The 19,176-nt window shown below is 39.8% G+C and overlaps 1 protein-coding gene across 4 annotated transcripts; it reads right to left on the reverse strand.

Annotated features, from left to right (window-relative positions):
• Nucleotides 1-452: 452 nt before the first annotated feature.
• On the reverse strand, nt 453-19,160 carry MRPL30 (mitochondrial ribosomal protein L30). Of its 4 annotated transcripts, none has more exons than XM_038551046.1 (7): nt 19,018-19,138; nt 17,292-17,428; nt 13,433-13,510; nt 12,021-12,101; nt 1,114-1,260; nt 756-829; nt 453-677 (listed from the first exon to the last, which is right to left on the reverse strand). In XM_038551046.1, the coding sequence occupies exons 3-7, from the start codon at nt 13,481-13,483 to the stop codon at nt 545-547; spliced, it is 486 nt and encodes a 161-aa protein (XP_038406974.1). In that variant the 5' UTR covers nt 13,484-13,510; nt 17,292-17,428; nt 19,018-19,138; the 3' UTR covers nt 453-544. The 4 variants fall into 4 exon arrangements, with proteins under 4 accessions (XP_038406974.1, XP_038406973.1, XP_038406972.1 ...); XM_038551045.1 differs by lacking the exon at nt 17,292-17,428 and adding an exon at nt 18,255-18,322 and having other exon boundaries at nt 19,018-19,137; XM_038551044.1 differs by lacking the exon at nt 17,292-17,428 and having other exon boundaries at nt 19,018-19,160.
• Between the last annotated feature and the right edge of the window lie 16 nt (nt 19,161-19,176).

Raw genomic sequence — 19,176 nt, forward strand, 5'->3', positions numbered from 1 at the left:
TTATTTATTCATGAGAGACACAAACACACACACACACACAGAGAGAGAGAGAGAGGCAGAGACACAGGCAGAGGGAGAAGCAGGCTCCATGCAGAGAGCCTGATGTGGGACTCAATCCCCGGGACTCCAGGATCACTCCCTGGGCCAAAGGCAAGTACTAAACCACTGAGCCACCCAGAGAGCCCCAGCTATGCATTTCTCTACACATAACAGGCTGCTCACTCAAAAAGACAGTCACAGAATTTGTTGAATTCAATTAAAAGAGAAAACAGTATTTTAAAAAAGTCAATAGTTATTGCTAGGTGACATCTGAACCCAGATGTTCAAATAACACCATTCTTGCCCATTCTGCAATGAAACTATCAGAGGGAAAAAAGAGAAAGAGAGACCAAATAATAGCACTGAAACCTCCAAGGCTATTTAAGGAAGAATCACACCATGTTTAGACAGTGAAAATGACAACTATTTAAAATATATTTTAATGAGAACACTTTCTCACTACCTTTAAATTATTTATATTTTTTAATATGAAATTGCTCTGCAATTAGGACTTAACAGCTTCCTGATCTACAGGGTTTAGATGCCACCGCACTATTAATTCCCCAGTGCTCTTGAGGCACGTGTTAGACATGTCCTCCTCTGTTGGAAGTCCCTGTGGCAGCTTCAGGGGCTTGATCCTATGACATAAGAATATGCTTTTAGAATCATACTAGGCAACAAACTGTTAAAAATAGCTGAAGTAATGAACAACAAACCTTATCAAATGCTTAACCACTTTCAGTTTTGCATTCACTGAAGGGATATTCTTGTGAACTTGAGGAGTATGTGCCTATAAAGAAAGGAAAAAAATGTAATGGATCAGTTTCAAAGCAGATGATCCCATGTTGTCTGCAAAATGTTAAGATGAAGACTTATTCTGTCTAAATCAAAGTTTCAAATAAATTACACTTAAATAATATTTATTTTTTTATTTTTTTTAATAATACATTTATTTATTTTTTTTAATAATACATTTAAACAAAAGAAATAATAAAAATATACCTTTAAGTTTAAAAATTATAAAATTTAAAGCAAATTTAGGCAACACTTAAGAGGACTTAAATAGTTGCATACTTTTTCTAATCCAAGCATCTTTATTATATCTTTTTCCCAATATGGACGTCTCTTTGTACTTTTTATTCTGGTAACAATATGCAGTTTATGAGGGTGCTGTGGATCCCCACCATATTTTTCATGATCTGCAGGTGAAGGTTGAAATACCTAAGAAAGAAAAATTATAAACAGTAAATTTTCAACTTACACAGTTTCTGCATCTTTTTTCTTAAAAAAAAAAAAAAAAAAAACAAAAACCAAAAAACCCAACCAAACAAAAACCCAAACAACTACATAATGATCTCATCTCAAATCTTTCTGTGATCCTCATCCTCAAATTGAACATTTATTTATACCAGTCTGATTATTTAGACAAACTCTAAGAATTTAGAAAATTCTTACTCTGAAAAATTCTGTACTCTGAAAAACATATCACATAGGCAACAGATTGTTTTATTTAAGAGTGAAGCAGGAGCAACCAGAGGACACTAAAGACTTCAAATGCCAGGACAATATATTAGCACTATGTAAGCTGGGTGTGGCTGTATCCCTCCCCTCCATTCAAGCAGGGGAACAAAAATTAGCGTAAAATGAAAATAACACGAGTATCATAAGAAAATAAGTACAGAGTACTTGAAGAGTACAGACAAATAAATGACTGCCTATGAAGGATTAGAAGCAGCTCCACAGAGCTGCCATTTGAACTGATTCTCTAAGAATCAAAATGTTCGAGTTAGCTATCCCAAGAAAAACTTCCCTAAGAGCATAAAATGTACTGAATAAGAATGTACATGGTAACACTATTTGTAATACTGAAAAACTAAAGGCCACATCCATGTTCCTCATGGAATAACTAAAAGAATTACAATGCATACATTCTAAATAAAACGAACAAACTAATGATAACAAATCCAAATAAAATATGATACAACTAAATAAATTATGATGTATCCCACGGGATACAATGCTGCCATTAAAACAAAAGGGTATACTATTTTAGCAGCTACTAATTTGAAGGATGGTCATAATACATTCTTGAGGAGAAAAAAATTCCACACAACCATGTGTAGTAGGATCTTGTATTTGTTTTATCTGTACCAAAATACATGGGTGTGTATATGTGATATATTACATAAATATCAATTCTAAGAAATCATGTTATATACACACACACGTATGTATGTATAAACGTCTCAAAGACATTAGATCAATAGTCATACCTCTGGGGAATTAGAACAAGGAAACACATACAAAATATGGTACTTTAGTCAAAAAGGGTATAATTTAATCATAAAAAATAATATTGTAGAAACTTATCCACTGAGAGAGTCCCATTATATTGCTAAATGAAGAAACCAACAAGAGAAGCATTATACATGAGATGATTCACATCTTTAGGAACCTACAACAAAATAGGATGTGGAGGGTAGGGTGTTGACAGTCTCCAGGTAGGTAAGATTAAGAGTGCATTTCAGTTCTTTTTGTTCCTTTGTATTTTCTAGGGGTTTTGAAGAGATGCAGGGTGAGAAGAATGGTGGCAGACAGAGAACGGGGCAGCCACACCAAAGAAAAGAAGATACAAAGAACCAGTGATCAAGAAACAGTGTAAAAAGCATCAAATATTTGGGAAAACTAAGTGATTCTGTGTAGCTGGAGTAGGAAAAAACCATGAAAAGCAATGTAGGGGATGAGGTTAAACTATTCAATTGTGCTGAGCCTGGCAGAGATTTTCAGAAGCTACTTAAGATTACAGATTTAAAGAAAACATGACTAAAGTTTTGAGAGACTCAGAAAGAATATACTCAGAAGAGGATAAAATGGGGTGGGAGTGGGAGTCTGGTACTAAGAAGCACTTGTAGCCGTGGTTTAGAAGCCTGAACTACAGCAGCTCCAACAGAAAAGGGACTCATCTGGGGACTCTGAGCAATAAAATTATAGATGGGTTTGTACTAGATGAAGGAATAGGAGGGGCTGAGATGGACTCAGGGGTCTCTGGTCTGGGAAATCAGGCAGAGGATGGTAGCATTAATTGGCATAACTAAGATAGGCCAAGTATCCTCTTTTGTTTGGTTGTTTAGAGATAAAGTAAGAAGATAAGTTTCATTTTAGATAGGTTTAACCTGAAATACCTGAGTTATCAAAGAACGGGTCTAGGGATCATTTGAGAATATAGGAATAGATTCAGAATACAGGCAAGTACTAGAGGTACACATCTCAAGAGTCATTTCCAGGGCAGCCCTGGTGGCGCAGCGGTTTAGCGCTGCCTGCAGCCCAAGGCGTGATCCTGAAGACCCGGGATCGAGTCCCATGTCAGGCTCTCTGTATGATGCCTGCTTCTCCCTCTGCTTGTGTCTCTGCCTCTCTCTCTCTCTCTCTCTCTGTCTGTCTCTATGAATAAATAAATAAAATCTTAAAAAAAAAAAAGTCATTTCCATGAAGTTTGAGTTTTCACATTTGCTACAGATGGCAATCAAAATCACTGCTTTGCACATTTTAAAGGAATGGTAATATTTGTATCTATGCTTTTATTCCAGAACTTTACAGACTAAGAAACAGGAAAAGATTTAAGACAATACAATTATGGGAAGGATAGCAGCTGAAAGGCCATACCTGAAAAACAAAGAGGTTTCTGATAAGAGAACATCAAGCATATTAAGGGTGTTGAAACAGTCAAAGTAACAGTCAACAGATCAATATTATTTGATCTTTAAGAAAAAGATCGGGGCACCTGGGTGCCTCAGTTGGTTAAGCATCTGCCTTTGGTTCAGGACATGATCCCAGAGTCCTGGGATTGAGTCCGGAGTCTGGCTCCTTGCTCAGTAGGGAGCTTGCTTCTCCCTCTGCCTCTTCCCCTGACTCATGTTCTCTCTCTAGCTTGTACTCTCTCTCAAGTAAATAAATAAAATCTTAAAAAAGAAAAGTTAAATCAATGGAGAATGGTGGTTGCCAGGGGCTGGGGGAAGGAGGGAATGGGTAGCTATTATTTAATGAGAACAGCGTTTCAGTATTGTAAGATGATGAATTCTGGAGATGGATGGTGGTGATGGCTCTGCAAGACAATATGACTGTATTTAATACCACTGAAACAGGGGGAGGAGCAAGATGGCGGAAGAGCAGGGTCTCCAAATCACCTGTCTCCACCAAATTACCTAGAAAACCTTCCAATCATCCTGAAAATCTATGAATTCGGCCTGAGAATTAAAGAGAGACCAGCTGGAATGCTACAGTGAGAAGAGTTCGCGCTTCTATCAAGGTAGGAAGACGGGGAAAAAGAAGTAAAGAAACAAAGGCCTCCAAGGGGGAGGGGCCCCGCGAGGAGCCGGGCTGAGGCCGGGGCAAGTGTCCCCAGGACAGGAGAGCCCCGTCCCGGAGACGCAGGAGCTGCACCGACCTTCCCGGGCGGAAAGGGGCTCGCAGGGAGTTGGAGCAGGACCCAGGAGGGCGAGGATGCCCTCGGGTTCCCTGAGACAGTAACAGACCAACTGCGCGCCCAGGAGAGTGCTCCGAGCTCCCTAAGGGCCGCAGCGCGCACGGCGGGACCCTGCGGGACCCGGAGCAGCTCGGAGGGGCTCGGGCGGCGGCTCCGCGGAGGGGGCTGCGCGGCCCCGGGAGCAGCTCGGAGGGGATTGGGCAGAGGAAGAGGCTCCGTGCGGAGGGGGCTGCGCGGTTCCAGGAGCAGCTCGGAGGGGCTCGGGCGGCAGCTCAGCGGGGCTCGGGCGGCAGCTCAGCGGAGGGGGTTGCGCGGCCCGGGAGCGCGAATCCAACAGCGCAGGCTCCGGAGCACAGGGCGCCGGGACACAGCCCAGGATCCGGCCTCCCCCGGGACAGGCAGAGGCCGGGAGGGTCCAGGACAGCGAGGACGCTCCTGCCCCAGCTGAGCAGATCAGCGGCCCCGCCCCGGAGCCTCCAGGCCCTGCAGACTGCGGGAGCTGAAGCCAGGGCTCCAGAGCTGGCCTCAGGGTTGTTCCTCCAGGGGCCTCACGGGGTAAACAACCCCCACTGAGCCCTGCACCAGGCAGGGGCACAGCAGCTCCCCCAACTGCTAACACCTGAAAATCAGCACAACAGGCCCCTCCCCCAGAAGACCAGCTAGACTGACAACTTCCAGGAGAAGCCAAGGGACTTAAAGTACACAGAATCAGAAGATACACCCCGGTGGTTCTTTTTTTTGTTTTGTTTTGTTTTGTTTTGTTTTGCTTTTTGATTTGTTTCCTTCCCCCACCCCCTTTTTTTTTCTCCTTTCTTTTTCTTTCTCTTTTTCTTTTTTTTTTTCATTTTTTTTCTTCCCTTTTTTTTTCTTTCTCTTTTCTTTCCTTCTTTCTCTCCTTTTTCTCTTTTTCCCAATACAACTTGCTTTTGGCCACTCTGCACTAAGCAAAATGACTAGAAGGAAAACCTCACCTCAAAAGAAAGAATCAGAAACAGTCCTCTCTCCCACAGAGTTACAAAATCTGGATTACAATTCAATGTCAGAAAGCCAATTCAGAAGCACTATTATACAGCTACTGGTGGCTCTAGAAAAAAGTATAAAGGACTCAAGAGACTTCATGACTGCAGAATTTAGAGCTAATCAGGCAGAAATTAAAAATCAATTGAATGAGATGCAATCCAAACTAGAAGTCCTAACGACGAGGGTTAACGAGGTGGAAGAACGAGTGAGTGACATAGAAGACAAGTTGATGGCAAAGAGGGAAACTGAGGAAAAAAGAGACAAACAATTAAAAGACCATGAGGATAGATTAAGGGAAATAAACGACAGCCTGAGAAAGAAAAACCTACGTTTAATTGGGGTTCCCGAGGGCGCCGAAAGGGACAGAGGGCCAGAATATGTATTTGAACAAATTCTAGCTGAAAACTTTCCTAATCTGGGAAGGGAAACAGGCATTCAGATCCAGGAAATAGAGAGATCCCCCCTAAAATGAATAAAAACCGTTCAACACCTCGACATTTAATAGTGAAGCTTGCAAATTCCAAAGATAAAGAGAAGATCCTTAAAGCAGCAAGAGATAAGAAATCCCTGACTTTTATGGGGAGGAGTATTAGGGTAACAGCAGACCTCTCCACAGAGACCTGGCAGGCCAGAAAGGGCTGGCAGGATATATTCAGGGTCCTAAATGAGAAGAACATGCAACCAAGAATACTTTATCCAGCAAGGCTCTCATTCAAAATGGAAGGAGAGATAAAGAGCTTCCAAGACAGGCAGCAACTAAAAGAATATGTGACCTCCAAACCAGCTCTGCAAGAAATTTTAAGGGGGACTCTTAAAATTCCCCTTTAAGAAGAAGTTCAGTGGAACAGTCCACAAAAACAAGGACTGAATAGATATCATGACGACACTAAACTCATATCTCTCAATAGTAACTCTGAATGTGAACGGGCTTAATGACCCCATCAAAAGGCGCAGGGTTTCAGACTGGATAAAAAAGCAGGACGCATCTATTTGCTGTCTACAAGAGACTCATTTTAGACAGAAGGACACCTACAGCCTGAAAATAAAAGGTTGGAGAACCATTTACCATTCGAATGGTCCTCAAAAGAAAGCAGGGGTAGCCATCCTTATATCAGATAAACTAAAATTTACCCCAAAGACTGTAGTGAGAGATGAAGAGGGACACTATCTCATACTTAAAGGATCTATCCAACAAGAGGACTTAACAATCCTCAATATATATGCCCCGAATGTGGGAGCTGCCAAATATAGAAATCAATTATTAACCAAAGTGAAGAAATACTTAGATAATAATACACTTATACTTGGTGACTTCAATCTAGCTCTTTCTATACTCGATAGGTCTTCTAAGCACAACATCTCCAAAGAAACTAGAGCTTTAAATGATACACTGGACCAGATGGATTTCACAGATATCTACAGAACTTTACATCCAAACTCAACTGAATACACATTCTTCTCAAGTGCACATGGAACTTTCTCCAGAATAGACCACATATTGGGTCACAAATCGGGTCTGAACCGATACCAAAGATTGGGATTGTCCCCTGCATATTCTCAGACCATAATGCCTTGAAATTAAAACTAAATCACAACAAGAAGTTTGGAAGGACCTCAAACACGTGGAGGTTAAGGACCATCCTGCTAAAAGATAAAAGGGTCAACCAGGAAATTAAGGAAGAATTAAAAAGATTCATGGAAACTAATGAGAATGAAGATACAACCGTTCAAAATCTTTGGGATGCAGCAAAAGCAGTCCTAAGGGGGAAATACATCGCAATACAAGCATCCATTCAAAAACTGGAGAGAACTCAAATACAAAAGCTAACCTTACACATAAAGGAGCTAGAGAAAAAACAGCAAATAGATCCTACACCCAAGAGAAGAAGGGAGTTAATAAATATTCGAGCAGAACTCAACGAAATCGAGACCAGAAGAACTGTGGAACAGATCAACAAAACCAGGAGTTGGTTCTTTGAAAGAATTAACAAGATAGATAAACCATTAGCCAGCCTTATTAAAAAGAAGAGAGAGAAGACTCAAATTAATAAAATCATGAATGAGAAAGGAGAGATCACTACCAACACCAAGGAAATACAAACGATTTTAAAAACATATTATGAACAGCTATACGCCAATAAATTAGGCAATCTAGAAGAAATGGACGCATTCCTGGAAAGCCACAAACTACCAAAACTGGAACAGGAAGAAATAGAAAACCTGAACAGGCCAATAACCAGGGAGGAAATTGAAGCAGTCATCAAAAACCCCCCAAGACAGATGTCCAGGGCCAGATGGCTTCCCAGGGGAATTTTATCAAACGTTTAAAGAAGAAACCATACCTATTCTCCTAAAGCTGTTTGGAAAGATAGAAAGAGATGGAGTACTTCCAAATTCGTTCTATGAGGCCAGCATCACCTTAATTCCAAAACCAGACAAAGACCCCACCAAAAAGGAGAATTACAGACCAATATCCCTGATGAACATGGATGCAAAAATTCTCAACAAGATACTGGCCAATAGGATCCAACAGTACATTAAGAAAATTATTCACCATGACCAAGTAGGATTTATCCCTGGGACACAAGGCTGGTTCAACACCCGTAAAACAATCAATGTGATTCATCATATCAGCAAGAGAAAAACCAAGAACCATATGATCCTCTCATTAGATGCAGAGAAAGCATTTGACAAAATACAGCATCCATTCCTGATCAAAACTCTTCAGAGTGTAGGGATAGAGGGAACATTCCTCGACATCTTAAAAGCCATCTATGAAAAGCCCACAGCAAATATCATTCTCAATGGGGAAGCACTGGGAGCCTTTCCCCTAAGATCAGGAACAAGACAGGGATGTCCACTCTCACCACTGCTGTTCAACATAGTACTGGAAGTCCTAGCCTCAGCAATCAGACAACAAAAAGACATTAAAGGCATTCAAATTGGCAAAGAAGAAGTCAAACTCTCCCTCTTCGCCGATGACATGATACTCTACATAGAAAACCCAAAAGTCTCCACCCCAAGATTGCTAGAACTCATACAGCAATTCGGTAGCGTGGCAGGATACAAAATCAATGCCCAGAAGTCAGTGGCATTTCTATACACTAACAATGAGACTGAAGAAAGAGAAATTAAGGAGTCAATCCCATTTACAATTGCACCCAAAAGCATAAGATACCTAGGAATAAACCTAACCAAAGATGTAAAGGATCTATACCCTCAAAACTATAGAACACTTCTGAAAGAAATTGAGGAAGACACAAAGAGATGGAAAAATATTCCATGCTCATGGATTGGCAGAATTAATATTGTGAAAATGTCAATGTTACCCAGGGCAATATACACGTTTAATGCAATCCCTATCAAAATACTATGGACTTTCTTCAGAGAGTTAGAACAAATTATTTTAAGATTTGTGTGGAATCAGAAAAGACCCCGAATAGCCAGGGGAATTTTAAAAAAGAAAACCATATCTGGGGGCATCACAATGCCAGATTTCAGGTTGTACTACAAAGCTGTGGTCATCAAGACAGTGTGGTACTGGCACAAAAACAGACACATAGATCAATGGAACACAATAGAGAATCCAGAAGTGGACCCTGAACTTTATGGGCAACTAATATTCGATAAAGGAGGAAAGACTATGCATTGGAAGAAAGACAGTCTCTTCAATAAATGGTGCTGGGAAAATTGGACATCCACATGCAGAAGAATGAAACTAGACCACTCTCTTTCACCATACACAAAGATAAACTCAAAATGGATGAAAGATCTAAATGTGAGGCAAGATTCCATCAAAATCCTAGAGAAGAACACAGGCAACACCCTTTTTGAACTCGGCCATAGTAACTTCTTGCAAGATATATCCACGAAGGCAAAAGAAACAAAAGCAAAAATGAACTATTGGGACTTCATCAAGATAAGAAGCTTTTGCACAGCAAAGGATACAGTCAACAAAACTCAAAGACAACCTACAGAATGGGAGAAGATATTTGCAAATGACATATCAGATAAAGGGCTAGTTTCCAAGCTCTATAAAGAACTTATTAAACTCAACACCAAAGAAACAAACAATCCAATCATGAAATGGGCAAAAGACATGAACAGAAATCTCACAGAGGAAGACATAGACATGGCCAACATGCATATGAGAAAATGCTCTGCATCACTTGCCATCAGGGAAATACAAATGAAAACTACAATGAGATACCACCTCACACCAGTGAGAATGGGGAAAATTAACAAGGCAGGAAACAACAAATGTTGGAGAGGATGCGGAGAAAAGGGAACCCTCATTACACTGTTGGTGGGAATGTGAACTGGTGCAGCCACTCTGGAAAACTGTGTGGAGGTTCCTCAAACAGTTAAAAATATACCTGCCCTACGACCCAGCAATTGCATTGTTGGGGATTTACCCCAAAGATACAGATGCAATGAAACGCCGGGACACCTGCACCCCGATGTTTATAGCAGCAATGGCCACGATAGCCAAAGTGTGGAAGGAGCCTCGGTGTCCAACGAAAGATGAATGGATAAAGAAGATGTGGTTTATGTATACAATGGAATATTACTCAGCTATTAGAAATGACAAATACCCACCATTTGCTTCAACGTGGATGGAACTGGAGGGTGTTATGCTGAGTGAAGTAAGCCAGTCGGAGAAGGACAAACATTATATGTTCTCATTCATTTGGGGAATATAAATAATAGTGAAAGGGAATATAAGGGAAGGGGGAAGAAATGTGTGGGAAATATCAGAAAGGGAGACAGAACGTAAAGACTGCTAACTCTGGGAAACGAACTAAGGGTGGTAGAAGGGGAGGAGGGCGGGGGGTGGGAGTGAATGGGTGACGGGCACTGGGGGTTATTCTGTATGTTAGTAAATTGAACACCAATAAAAAATAAATTAAAAAAAAATACCACTGAAACATATACTTACAATGGTTAAGAAAGTACATTTTACATATATTTTGCTGCAGCACAAAAAATTAGGGGGAAAAAACACACAAAAAAAACCCAAGCTTTAAAAACTAAATGTCTTTTCCATATATACCATCAACTGCATAATTACATTCTTAGGTATTTACCTCAAATGAGTTAAAAACTTATGCCCACACAAAAACCCACATGCAAATGTTTACAGCAGCTTTATTCACTACTGCCAAAAATTGGAAGCAATTAAGATGTCCTTCAGTAGGTGAATGGCTAAACAAACTATGGTATATCCATACAACCAAATGTTATTTGTAGTAAAAAGAAATGAGTTGCACAGGCATAAAACTCAGGTTATAAAAATATAGTTTTCATTATTTCTATAACCTTGTTTGATTTCTGAGTCTCCAGTTACTTTAATGGAAAAGAACTTGATCTAATTCATGTTTTTCCTTAATTCTATCCAGCTTTTTTTAGTTAACTCATGATTTATCATTCTTTTGATTACATATAGTTAACAAATACATAAAAAGCTATCAATCATGGTGGTAAGACATTAAGACATCACATGGCATACTGCTATGTAAACATAGCCAATGTGAAAGAGCTACATACTGTAGGATTCCAACTATATGATATTCTGGGAAAGGCAAAACTATAAAGACAGTCATTAAAAATGTCAGTAGTTGCTAGAAGTTGAGAGATGAGAGGGAGGGATGAACAGGTGAAGCACAGAGGATTTTTAGGGCAGTGAAACTATTTGTATGATACCCTAATAACACAGGATACTGTGTATTTGTCAAAAGTCATAAAATGTATAGCACTGACAGTAAACTCTGACACAATCTAAGAATTTTGGTTAATAATAATCTGTTAAAAAAACAATCTGTTAATACTGGTCCATAAATTCTAATAAATGTATTAGAATGTTAATTATGTTAACAATTAAAACATTAATTATAGGGTAAACTATATATGTTGGGGGAGGAAGTAAACAGGAACTCTCTGTACTTTCTGTTCAGTTTTTCTAAGAGATAAAAGCTGCTCTAAGAAACTACTCTAAGAAATAAAGTCATTTAAAAAAATGAAACAAAATCAATAGAATGCTTAGCTAGTGTTTTCTGAAAGAATGATATGTACACATAAATCTAGCAGGAAAAATCAAAGATTCCAAGTTGCAATAGTCAATACAGAAAGTGAACACAGAGCTACAATGACAGTGTCTGAGCAGGAAGAAGGCTCATTGTTTTCTGAGGACAATAGTGATTGAAAACACAAAGTATTAAGGCAAAAAAACCCAAGCAGGAATAAACAAATTCTAAGATGATAAAAACCTACTACTACAAAGGCCAGTGGCACATTTTTTAAAAAAAAGTCATTATTGGCACATTTTTTTTAAAAAGTCATTATTTAGATAAATTCTACCGCCAACATCCAGAAATAATTTAACATAAAAGTTTTCAATATTACAAAAGTAGGTACCTTTTAAACCATCGCATGCTTAAAAAAATAGTAATACTAAAAAACCACCCCAAACCCTTCTTACTTTATCCGGAATTCTTGACTTTGTAAATTTGTGACGAATCCAGTCTGTACAAATAAGAGGCTCTACACCTTTTGTCACGGTCTAAAGCATGAAATAAAACAATTTCTTAAGAACTCTGGTTAATGCAGAAATCCATACCCATCAATTTGTAGGTGACAAAAGTCACATTAGAAAGCAAAAAGCATGTAAATACATACTTTTCCATGTTTTTATTTAAATTCCAGTTTCTTTACATACAGTGCAATATTAGTTTCAGATGTGGAATTTAGTGAATTCACCACTTAACACACAACAGTTGGTGCTCATCACAAGTGCCCTCCTTAATCCCCATCACCCATTTAGCCCATGTTTTTCCCCTGGCAGCAACCCATAGTTTGTTCTCTATAGAGTCTGTTTTCTGGTTTGCCCTCTCTTTTTCTTTTTGCCCCTATGTTCATCTGTCTTGTTTCTTAAACTCAACATATGAATGAAATACAGACTTCTTGAACAGGAGTTTGGAATATTTTTCTGTATAGGGCCAGACAGGAAATATTTCCAGCTTTGGGCTGTCCAGTTTCCATTGCTGACTTTCAACTCTGCCTTGGTAGGGCAAAAGGGGCCCCCGAACAACAAGGATGGGGGGGTGGCTACATTCCGATGAAACTTGGTTTACAAGAAAACAGGTGGCAGACTGAATCTGACCTGCAGATGTTGTTTGCCAACCCCTGCTCTACACAATGTGCAATAAATCACCTTCAACAATACAATGTAAAAGGAAATGAGTTTCTGGTTTTCTTTCTAGTCCCTACAATGCCATCACTCTTTGTTCCTATCTCTTGTTCCCTTTCTATAATCTTTCAGTCCCCTTGCTCTCAGTCTGCTACAGAAAAAGGAAATAATACTGACCAACAGAATTAATCTAAGGTTAAGGTAATGCATGTAAAGCATCCATAGCCAGCAGGAGGTCTGTATCTAGACTCTGCCCCTCTGAACAGATTAGGCTGAGCTGCTGCAATTTGTGTAAGAAAGACTAGAAGGAAATATATGAAAATACAGGCATTAATGGTCTCTGGGAGAATGCTTTTCTTCTTTCTGCTCTTTCATAGTGTTCTATTTTTCTATAATTGAAAATATACTTTTTTTCAGAATTAAAGACAAAAAAACCTTAAAACTTTAAAAAATTAAGGGGAATCAACACTGGCCATTTTTACTAGCATGTTCTCTGGGAAAAGATCTTTTGTTATTTCAAATCTTTAATGATAAAAGAGCAGATAAATCATAAAAAAAAAGTTGGCTCTTAACATTAAATAAAAACTTAATACACAAAAAAAAACTTATGCAGTTTAACTTGCCTGTTTGTTTTGTTAATCACAAGAGAAAAAAATAGTTATTAAGGAATTAAAATAAGATAATATTTGAAAAGAAACACTTACTTGGAGTCGGCCTGGGGGCCTCCGAACTATTGAGCGCAAAATCCCTGCCATGATTGTGCTGACCTTTCTCTTCAGGGGCTATGACAAGCAGAAATAGATCTGTGGGTCAAATGTGTCTTGGAAATGGACAGGTGCCCACTTCTGTACTATTAAAAAACTAAACAAGTTAATTATAAAACTTATAGTTTAACAGTAAAATCTTATTATTTTAATACAGTAAATAATAAATGTCTTATTTGGAGTTCAACAAAACCATAGGTAGTAATCATATATTAACCACAACTCATTTTTGCCAAATGAGTTAGAAGCTAGGTTGACTCAACAAAAATGGGCAAAGGAGGTTACTATTGTTTAAAATTTTTTCTTCAACAATGAGCACAAAGAATGTTTTGTTATAGAATCACAAAAAATGAAAGGGCTAGAAGGACTGAAGAAATCCAGACCCCTTGAACTAGATTTAACAACCTTCTTATCTCATGTATGTGGAGAATGAAAATTCAATCATTTACCCAAGGGCATCCAAGGAATATAGTCTGGAACCCAATTCTCCTAATTCCCAATCCAGCGTATTCTCACTAAATCATAACACCTTTGTATTAAAAAGTAAGCTGTAACTTTCTTTTTTTTGCATGTTTGTATTTTTAAACTATTCTTAACAAATATGCATTGCTTCTAGGATGTAAAAAAATTATGTTTTTTGAGTCGCACAACTACAACCTACTATACTGATGTATACTGAAAACAGAAAGATTAGGTTTATGAACTACATGTTTATTTTGGGTAGGTCACTTAATTTGTGTGCTTCAGTTTTTTCCCAAAAGAATGAAAATAATATCTATCTTGCAAATGAGTTATTTTGAAAACACCTAAGACACTATTTAGCACATAGGAAGCCCTCAATAAATGGTACTTATACTATGATAAAATTATTAAATTATCACAAAGCTGTAATAAGAATATCCTAATGCACCAAAATAGGATATAATGCTGTATTTCAGTGAATCCACCAGATTCTGGCTCACTCAAGCTCTTCAAGCCTTTTCTGTGATATGGACAAAGTGATGAAGTTGTCGGAATCAAAGGAGGATGTTTCATTAAAAGGGCCAGACTTTAGAAAAATTTTCAGCAACTGAACCACTCTCTCAAAATTAACTACGTATCAGTTTTAGAAGAGTTAACTACTAAATCCTTAGTGCCATGAAAGCCAGAATTTTGTCTTGTTCAGTTTTTACTCTCAGCATCTAGCACAGTATCTGATGAATAGTAGGCAACCAGTGTTTATGAATGTCTGAATCAATTAATGGATTAGATCTATGGTCTGCTCAACTCAGAATTCAGAAGTACATCAAAATTTCACAACTCTCATTCAGACTTCAAACATTACCATACAATTTAACAACTTCTAGTTCAAATCAACATCTAGTCAAACCATCAGCCATTGCTTGGCTGGTTGTTTAAATACATTTTGTATCAAGGCTTCCTTAGAAGAGACGCTTATTTAATCCTCTGGCCTCCAATCAAATAGGTAATGATAAAGTATTTTCTTTACCATATTTCTTCAAGTTAAACATAATAGACTAACACAACTCATTTGGCCTCACACTTTGTTAGTCTTTTTCTTACCACTTAAATTTCAACAAAAGCCTCCTCATGGCCTTCTGGCTTCCATTCCAACTTCCCTAAAGTCTCTTTTCCATGACAGCAATCATCTCATTAAAATCCTAAATCTGGGATCCCTGGGTGGCGCAGCGGTTTGGCGCCTGCCTTTGGCCCAGGGCGCAATCCTGGAGACCCGGGATCGAATCCCACATCGGGCTCCCGGTGCATGGAGCCTGCTTCTCCCTCTGCCTGTGTCTCTGCCTCTCTCTCTCTCTCTGTGTGTGACTATCATAAATAAATAAAAATTAAAAAAAATAAATAAAATAAAATCCTAAATCTGATCATGTCAACTCTTCTCAAAACCTCCAACTGCTGGAGTAAGAAGTAACATACAAGCCAAGAGGAGAAAGCAAGAATAACCCATGTGATCCAATGGCACAGGATTCGAGTTCAAGTTCATGGTTAGCTAAATAGAGAGACTGATGGATGTAGAAAATAATCACAGACACGCATGTATACGTGGGTTAGCTCTGTTAGCTAACAAGAGCAAAAACCAATGGCGTCCCAATAGCAATGAGTACACCCAACACCTGATCTTAGTATTCTCTAATAAAAGAAACCAGGCCTCTGTGGAGAAATGGCTGATTGTAGGGCTACAGCGGGGAATATACAAAGATGAGCTTGGAGCATCTTGTAACACTTGAAAGAAACTACTCAAAAGTCAAAATGATGGGAGAATGTCAAAGGGACATAGGACCATGTCAAAGAGCTCCTAATGGCTAAGGCTAGACCAATATAAGCAACAAAGTAAGTAATAAAGTATTGGCTTATAGTCCAAACCATAAAATCATGATTACATAGTCATATAAATAAATGAAGAAGTAAATTAATGGTAGAGAAGAAACAAACCGCTCTTACACAAGAATTCCAAATAACTTAGGCAGATAATTCCCTCTCAAAGAGGTGGAGCAAAACCATTCATCTCTTTCTCTCTCTTTAAGATTTTATTTATTCATGAGAAGCTGAGAGAGAGAAAGAGAGAGAGAAAGGCAGAGACCTAGGCAGAGGGAGAAGCAGGCTCTATGCAAGGAGCCCGATGTGGGACTCGATGTGGGGACTCGGGGATCACGCCCTTGGCCAAAGGCAGACGCTCAATTGCTGAGCCACCTAGGTGTCCCTAAAACCATTCATCTCTTAAGTATGGGCTATGCTTAATAACTTGCTCCCAGAGAAAAGCATAGAAAGGAGAAAAAAATAACTGTGTACTAGAGAAACCTCACACTGTGTCAGCCAGATGATTATGGTTTATATCAACTGAGATAAAAGTCAAGTTGATAGCATGCACCCTTGATATGATGGAATGGGAATGGCACTTCGTGTCTGTGTTCTTCCCCCAAACCCCGAACACCAGGCTGAGAGGAAAACATCAAACTCCATTTGATGGACATTGTGGAAAATATCTGACCAGTATCTCTTCAAATAATTGAGTGCCTTTAAACTGTCAAGGTCACCAAAAACAGGGAAAGTGAGAAACTGCCATAGTCAAGAGAAGCCTAAGGAGACATGATGGCTAAATGGGATTCTGAAAGAGTAAAAGGACATTTAGTAAATACTAAGAAATTCAAATGAATTATGTTAGTTAACAATGTATCAATATTGGTTCATCAATTATAACATATGTACCATACTAATGTAAGATGTTAATAAAAGGGGAAATCAGGTGTGGGGTATATATAGGAACTCTGTACTAGCTTCACAACTTTTCTATAAAATCTATATTATTCCAAAAAAGTTTATTGATTAAAATAACAAAAAGCTCTAATGCATTGGAGCGACAGCCAGTCCTCAGCCTCCACTTCTAGGACCTCACCTCCAATCACTCTTAATACACATACTGGTCCCCTTCCAGGCCCTAGAAGTTGCCAGGCACTCCTTTGGACTGGCAGTTCTTTCTCCTGGAATGCTCTTGATATTCACAAAGTTAATTTCTCTTACCTCTTTCAATTTTTGGCTCAAATCTTTTCTCAGTAGGGTCTATCCTTATTCCATTACTTAACAGTTTGACCCACCCCAAAATTGTCAAGACTCCTTCTTACACCACCTGATTTTCTTTCCATAGCACTTAACAGTTTGTTAGGTTTTTGTTTACTGTCTCCACCCAGTAACATGTTCATTCTGCAAGGACAATGATTTTTAAATTCTGTTTTTGGTCTGCCCCATCTATTCAGATGTATCCCAAGCATATACCTAAAGCATATACCTGTCCTGTACTAGGCACTCAATCAGTTTTCACTGAATTTAGTTTAATTTACAGACTTGAGAAGGTGCAACACTCGCCGTGCCTGGGTGGCTCAGTGGTTGAGCGACTGCCTTTGGCTCAGGTCATGATCCAGGGTCCTGGGATGGAGACATGCATCAGGTTCCCCACAAGAAGCCTGCTTCTCCCTGTCTATGTCTCTGCCTCTCTCTCATGAATAAATAAATAAAATCTTAAAAAAAAAAAAAAGGTGACAGTCAAAAATTCTAACTTTTAATAAAAAAGGTTATTGTCAATAAGGCACAAAACTCTTGGATCTTGAAATAACTATACTGTCTCCTAATGTACAATAACTTTTCTTGTACAGGTGCAAAAGAAGGAAAAAAATGCATCATGAGAAGTATGATCGCTTTAACATTAAAAAAAAAAAATGTCTGTGAGGGCAGCCCCGGTGGCTCTGCGGTTTAGCACCGCCATTAGCCCAGGGTGTGATTCTGGAGTCCTGGGATCAAGTCCCACGTCGGGTTCCCTGCATGGAGCCTGCTTCTCCCTCTCCCTTTGTCTCTGCCTCTCTCTCTCTCTGTGTCTCTCATGAATAAATAAATAAAATAAAATAAAATAAAATAAAAAGAAACTTGAAATTAAAAAAAAAAAAAAGTCTGTGAATGAATGGTGGCAAGTATTCCATTTTTGCCAGAAGTTTGTCGCTGGGAACGCTGTGGTGTCAGACGTGGTCTGATTTTCCTACTGGATTCTGAGTTTGCGGGTCGCAGTCTCCTAGGTGGTCCTGCGCCCGGGGAACCGTCCCGGGGTCAAGCGGATCCTACTTCCCAGCTCCGGAGCCACGCAGCCCGACTCTGGGAGCCCGAGGGCCGAGCCACCCAGGCAGGACCCCCCTAGTGGGAGAGGAATGTGTGTGTAAACACAGACAAACTCTGGAAGGCTATCAGTAAAATGCTAACATACCCCTGGGGGGTGAGGCTATCAAGGTGATTTTCCGCTTGGCTCCCAGTTGTCTGAACAGTTTCATGTATCTATTTAATGACAAAAGGAGGGAAAACATTACCGGAAATGCACAACACGGAATTTCTCTTTCAATAAACCGGAAGGCAGTAAGTATCTCTTCTTTTAATTGCTAATGCCTAACAAGTCATAGGCAGCCCTCATCCTCATCAGCACCTCTTGGGAAAAATACAAAGCAGAACAGGCAGCTCTGGGTAGGTGGCGATCAAGAAACATGGTTGCAAAATTACAGCTTTTGGTGAAACGGCATATATTTTAACTGCCAACCTCGGAAGATTTTTGCCTTCTAAAATGCAATTAGGAAAGCTTTTATCTTCATTAACAAAAAATTCAGCTTACGCCGATCCGCAGCGGAAAAAACGAAAATAATAAAACAGAAGCACAGAAACTAAGACGAACGCGACTTCCCTCTCCCACTGGGGGGTCCTGCCTGGGCGGCTCGGCCCTCGGGCTCCCACAGTCGGGGCCCACCAGCCGCGTGGCTCCGGAGCTGGGAAGTAGGATGCTCGACCCCGGGACGGTACCCGGGCGCAGGCCCACCTAGGAGACTGCGACCCGCAAACTCAGAATCCAGTAGGAAAATCAGCCCGGATCGGAGACCACAGCGTTCCCAGGGACATACTCCTGGCAAAAATGCAATACTTGCCACCATTCGTTCCCCTCTCACCAGCTACGGCTAAACGTGCTCAGCCTGAACTTGACTCACCGAGGAAAGGAGGACAGAGGAAGGACCACCTGGGGCCACCCGCGAACCCAGCCGTCCGTCCCACTGCGCGCCGACAGCAAAACCGTGCACTTCCGTTCCGGCCACGCCCCGCCCACTCAAGAGGCACCGAAAGAGTGCGCAGGCGCACTGGTGTCACGT

Source organism: Canis lupus, chromosome 10, assembly GCF_011100685.1.
Source record: "Canis lupus familiaris isolate Mischka breed German Shepherd chromosome 10, alternate assembly UU_Cfam_GSD_1.0, whole genome shotgun sequence".
Classification (NCBI taxonomy): domain Eukaryota; kingdom Metazoa; phylum Chordata; class Mammalia; order Carnivora; family Canidae; genus Canis; species Canis lupus.

Coding starts and splice junctions, on each gene's coding strand:
- MRPL30 (XM_038551044.1), bottom strand. CDS start 13,483: ATGGCAGGGATTTTGCGCTCAATAGTTCGGAGGCCCCCAGGCCGACTC. Junction 830..1,113: donor AGATGCTTGGATTAGAAAAA/GTATGCAACTAT, acceptor CTTTCTTTATAG/GCACATACTCCTCAAGTTCA. Junction 678..755: donor GTGGTTAAGCATTTGATAAG/GTTTGTTGTTCA, acceptor CTTATGTCATAG/GATCAAGCCCCTGAAGCTGC.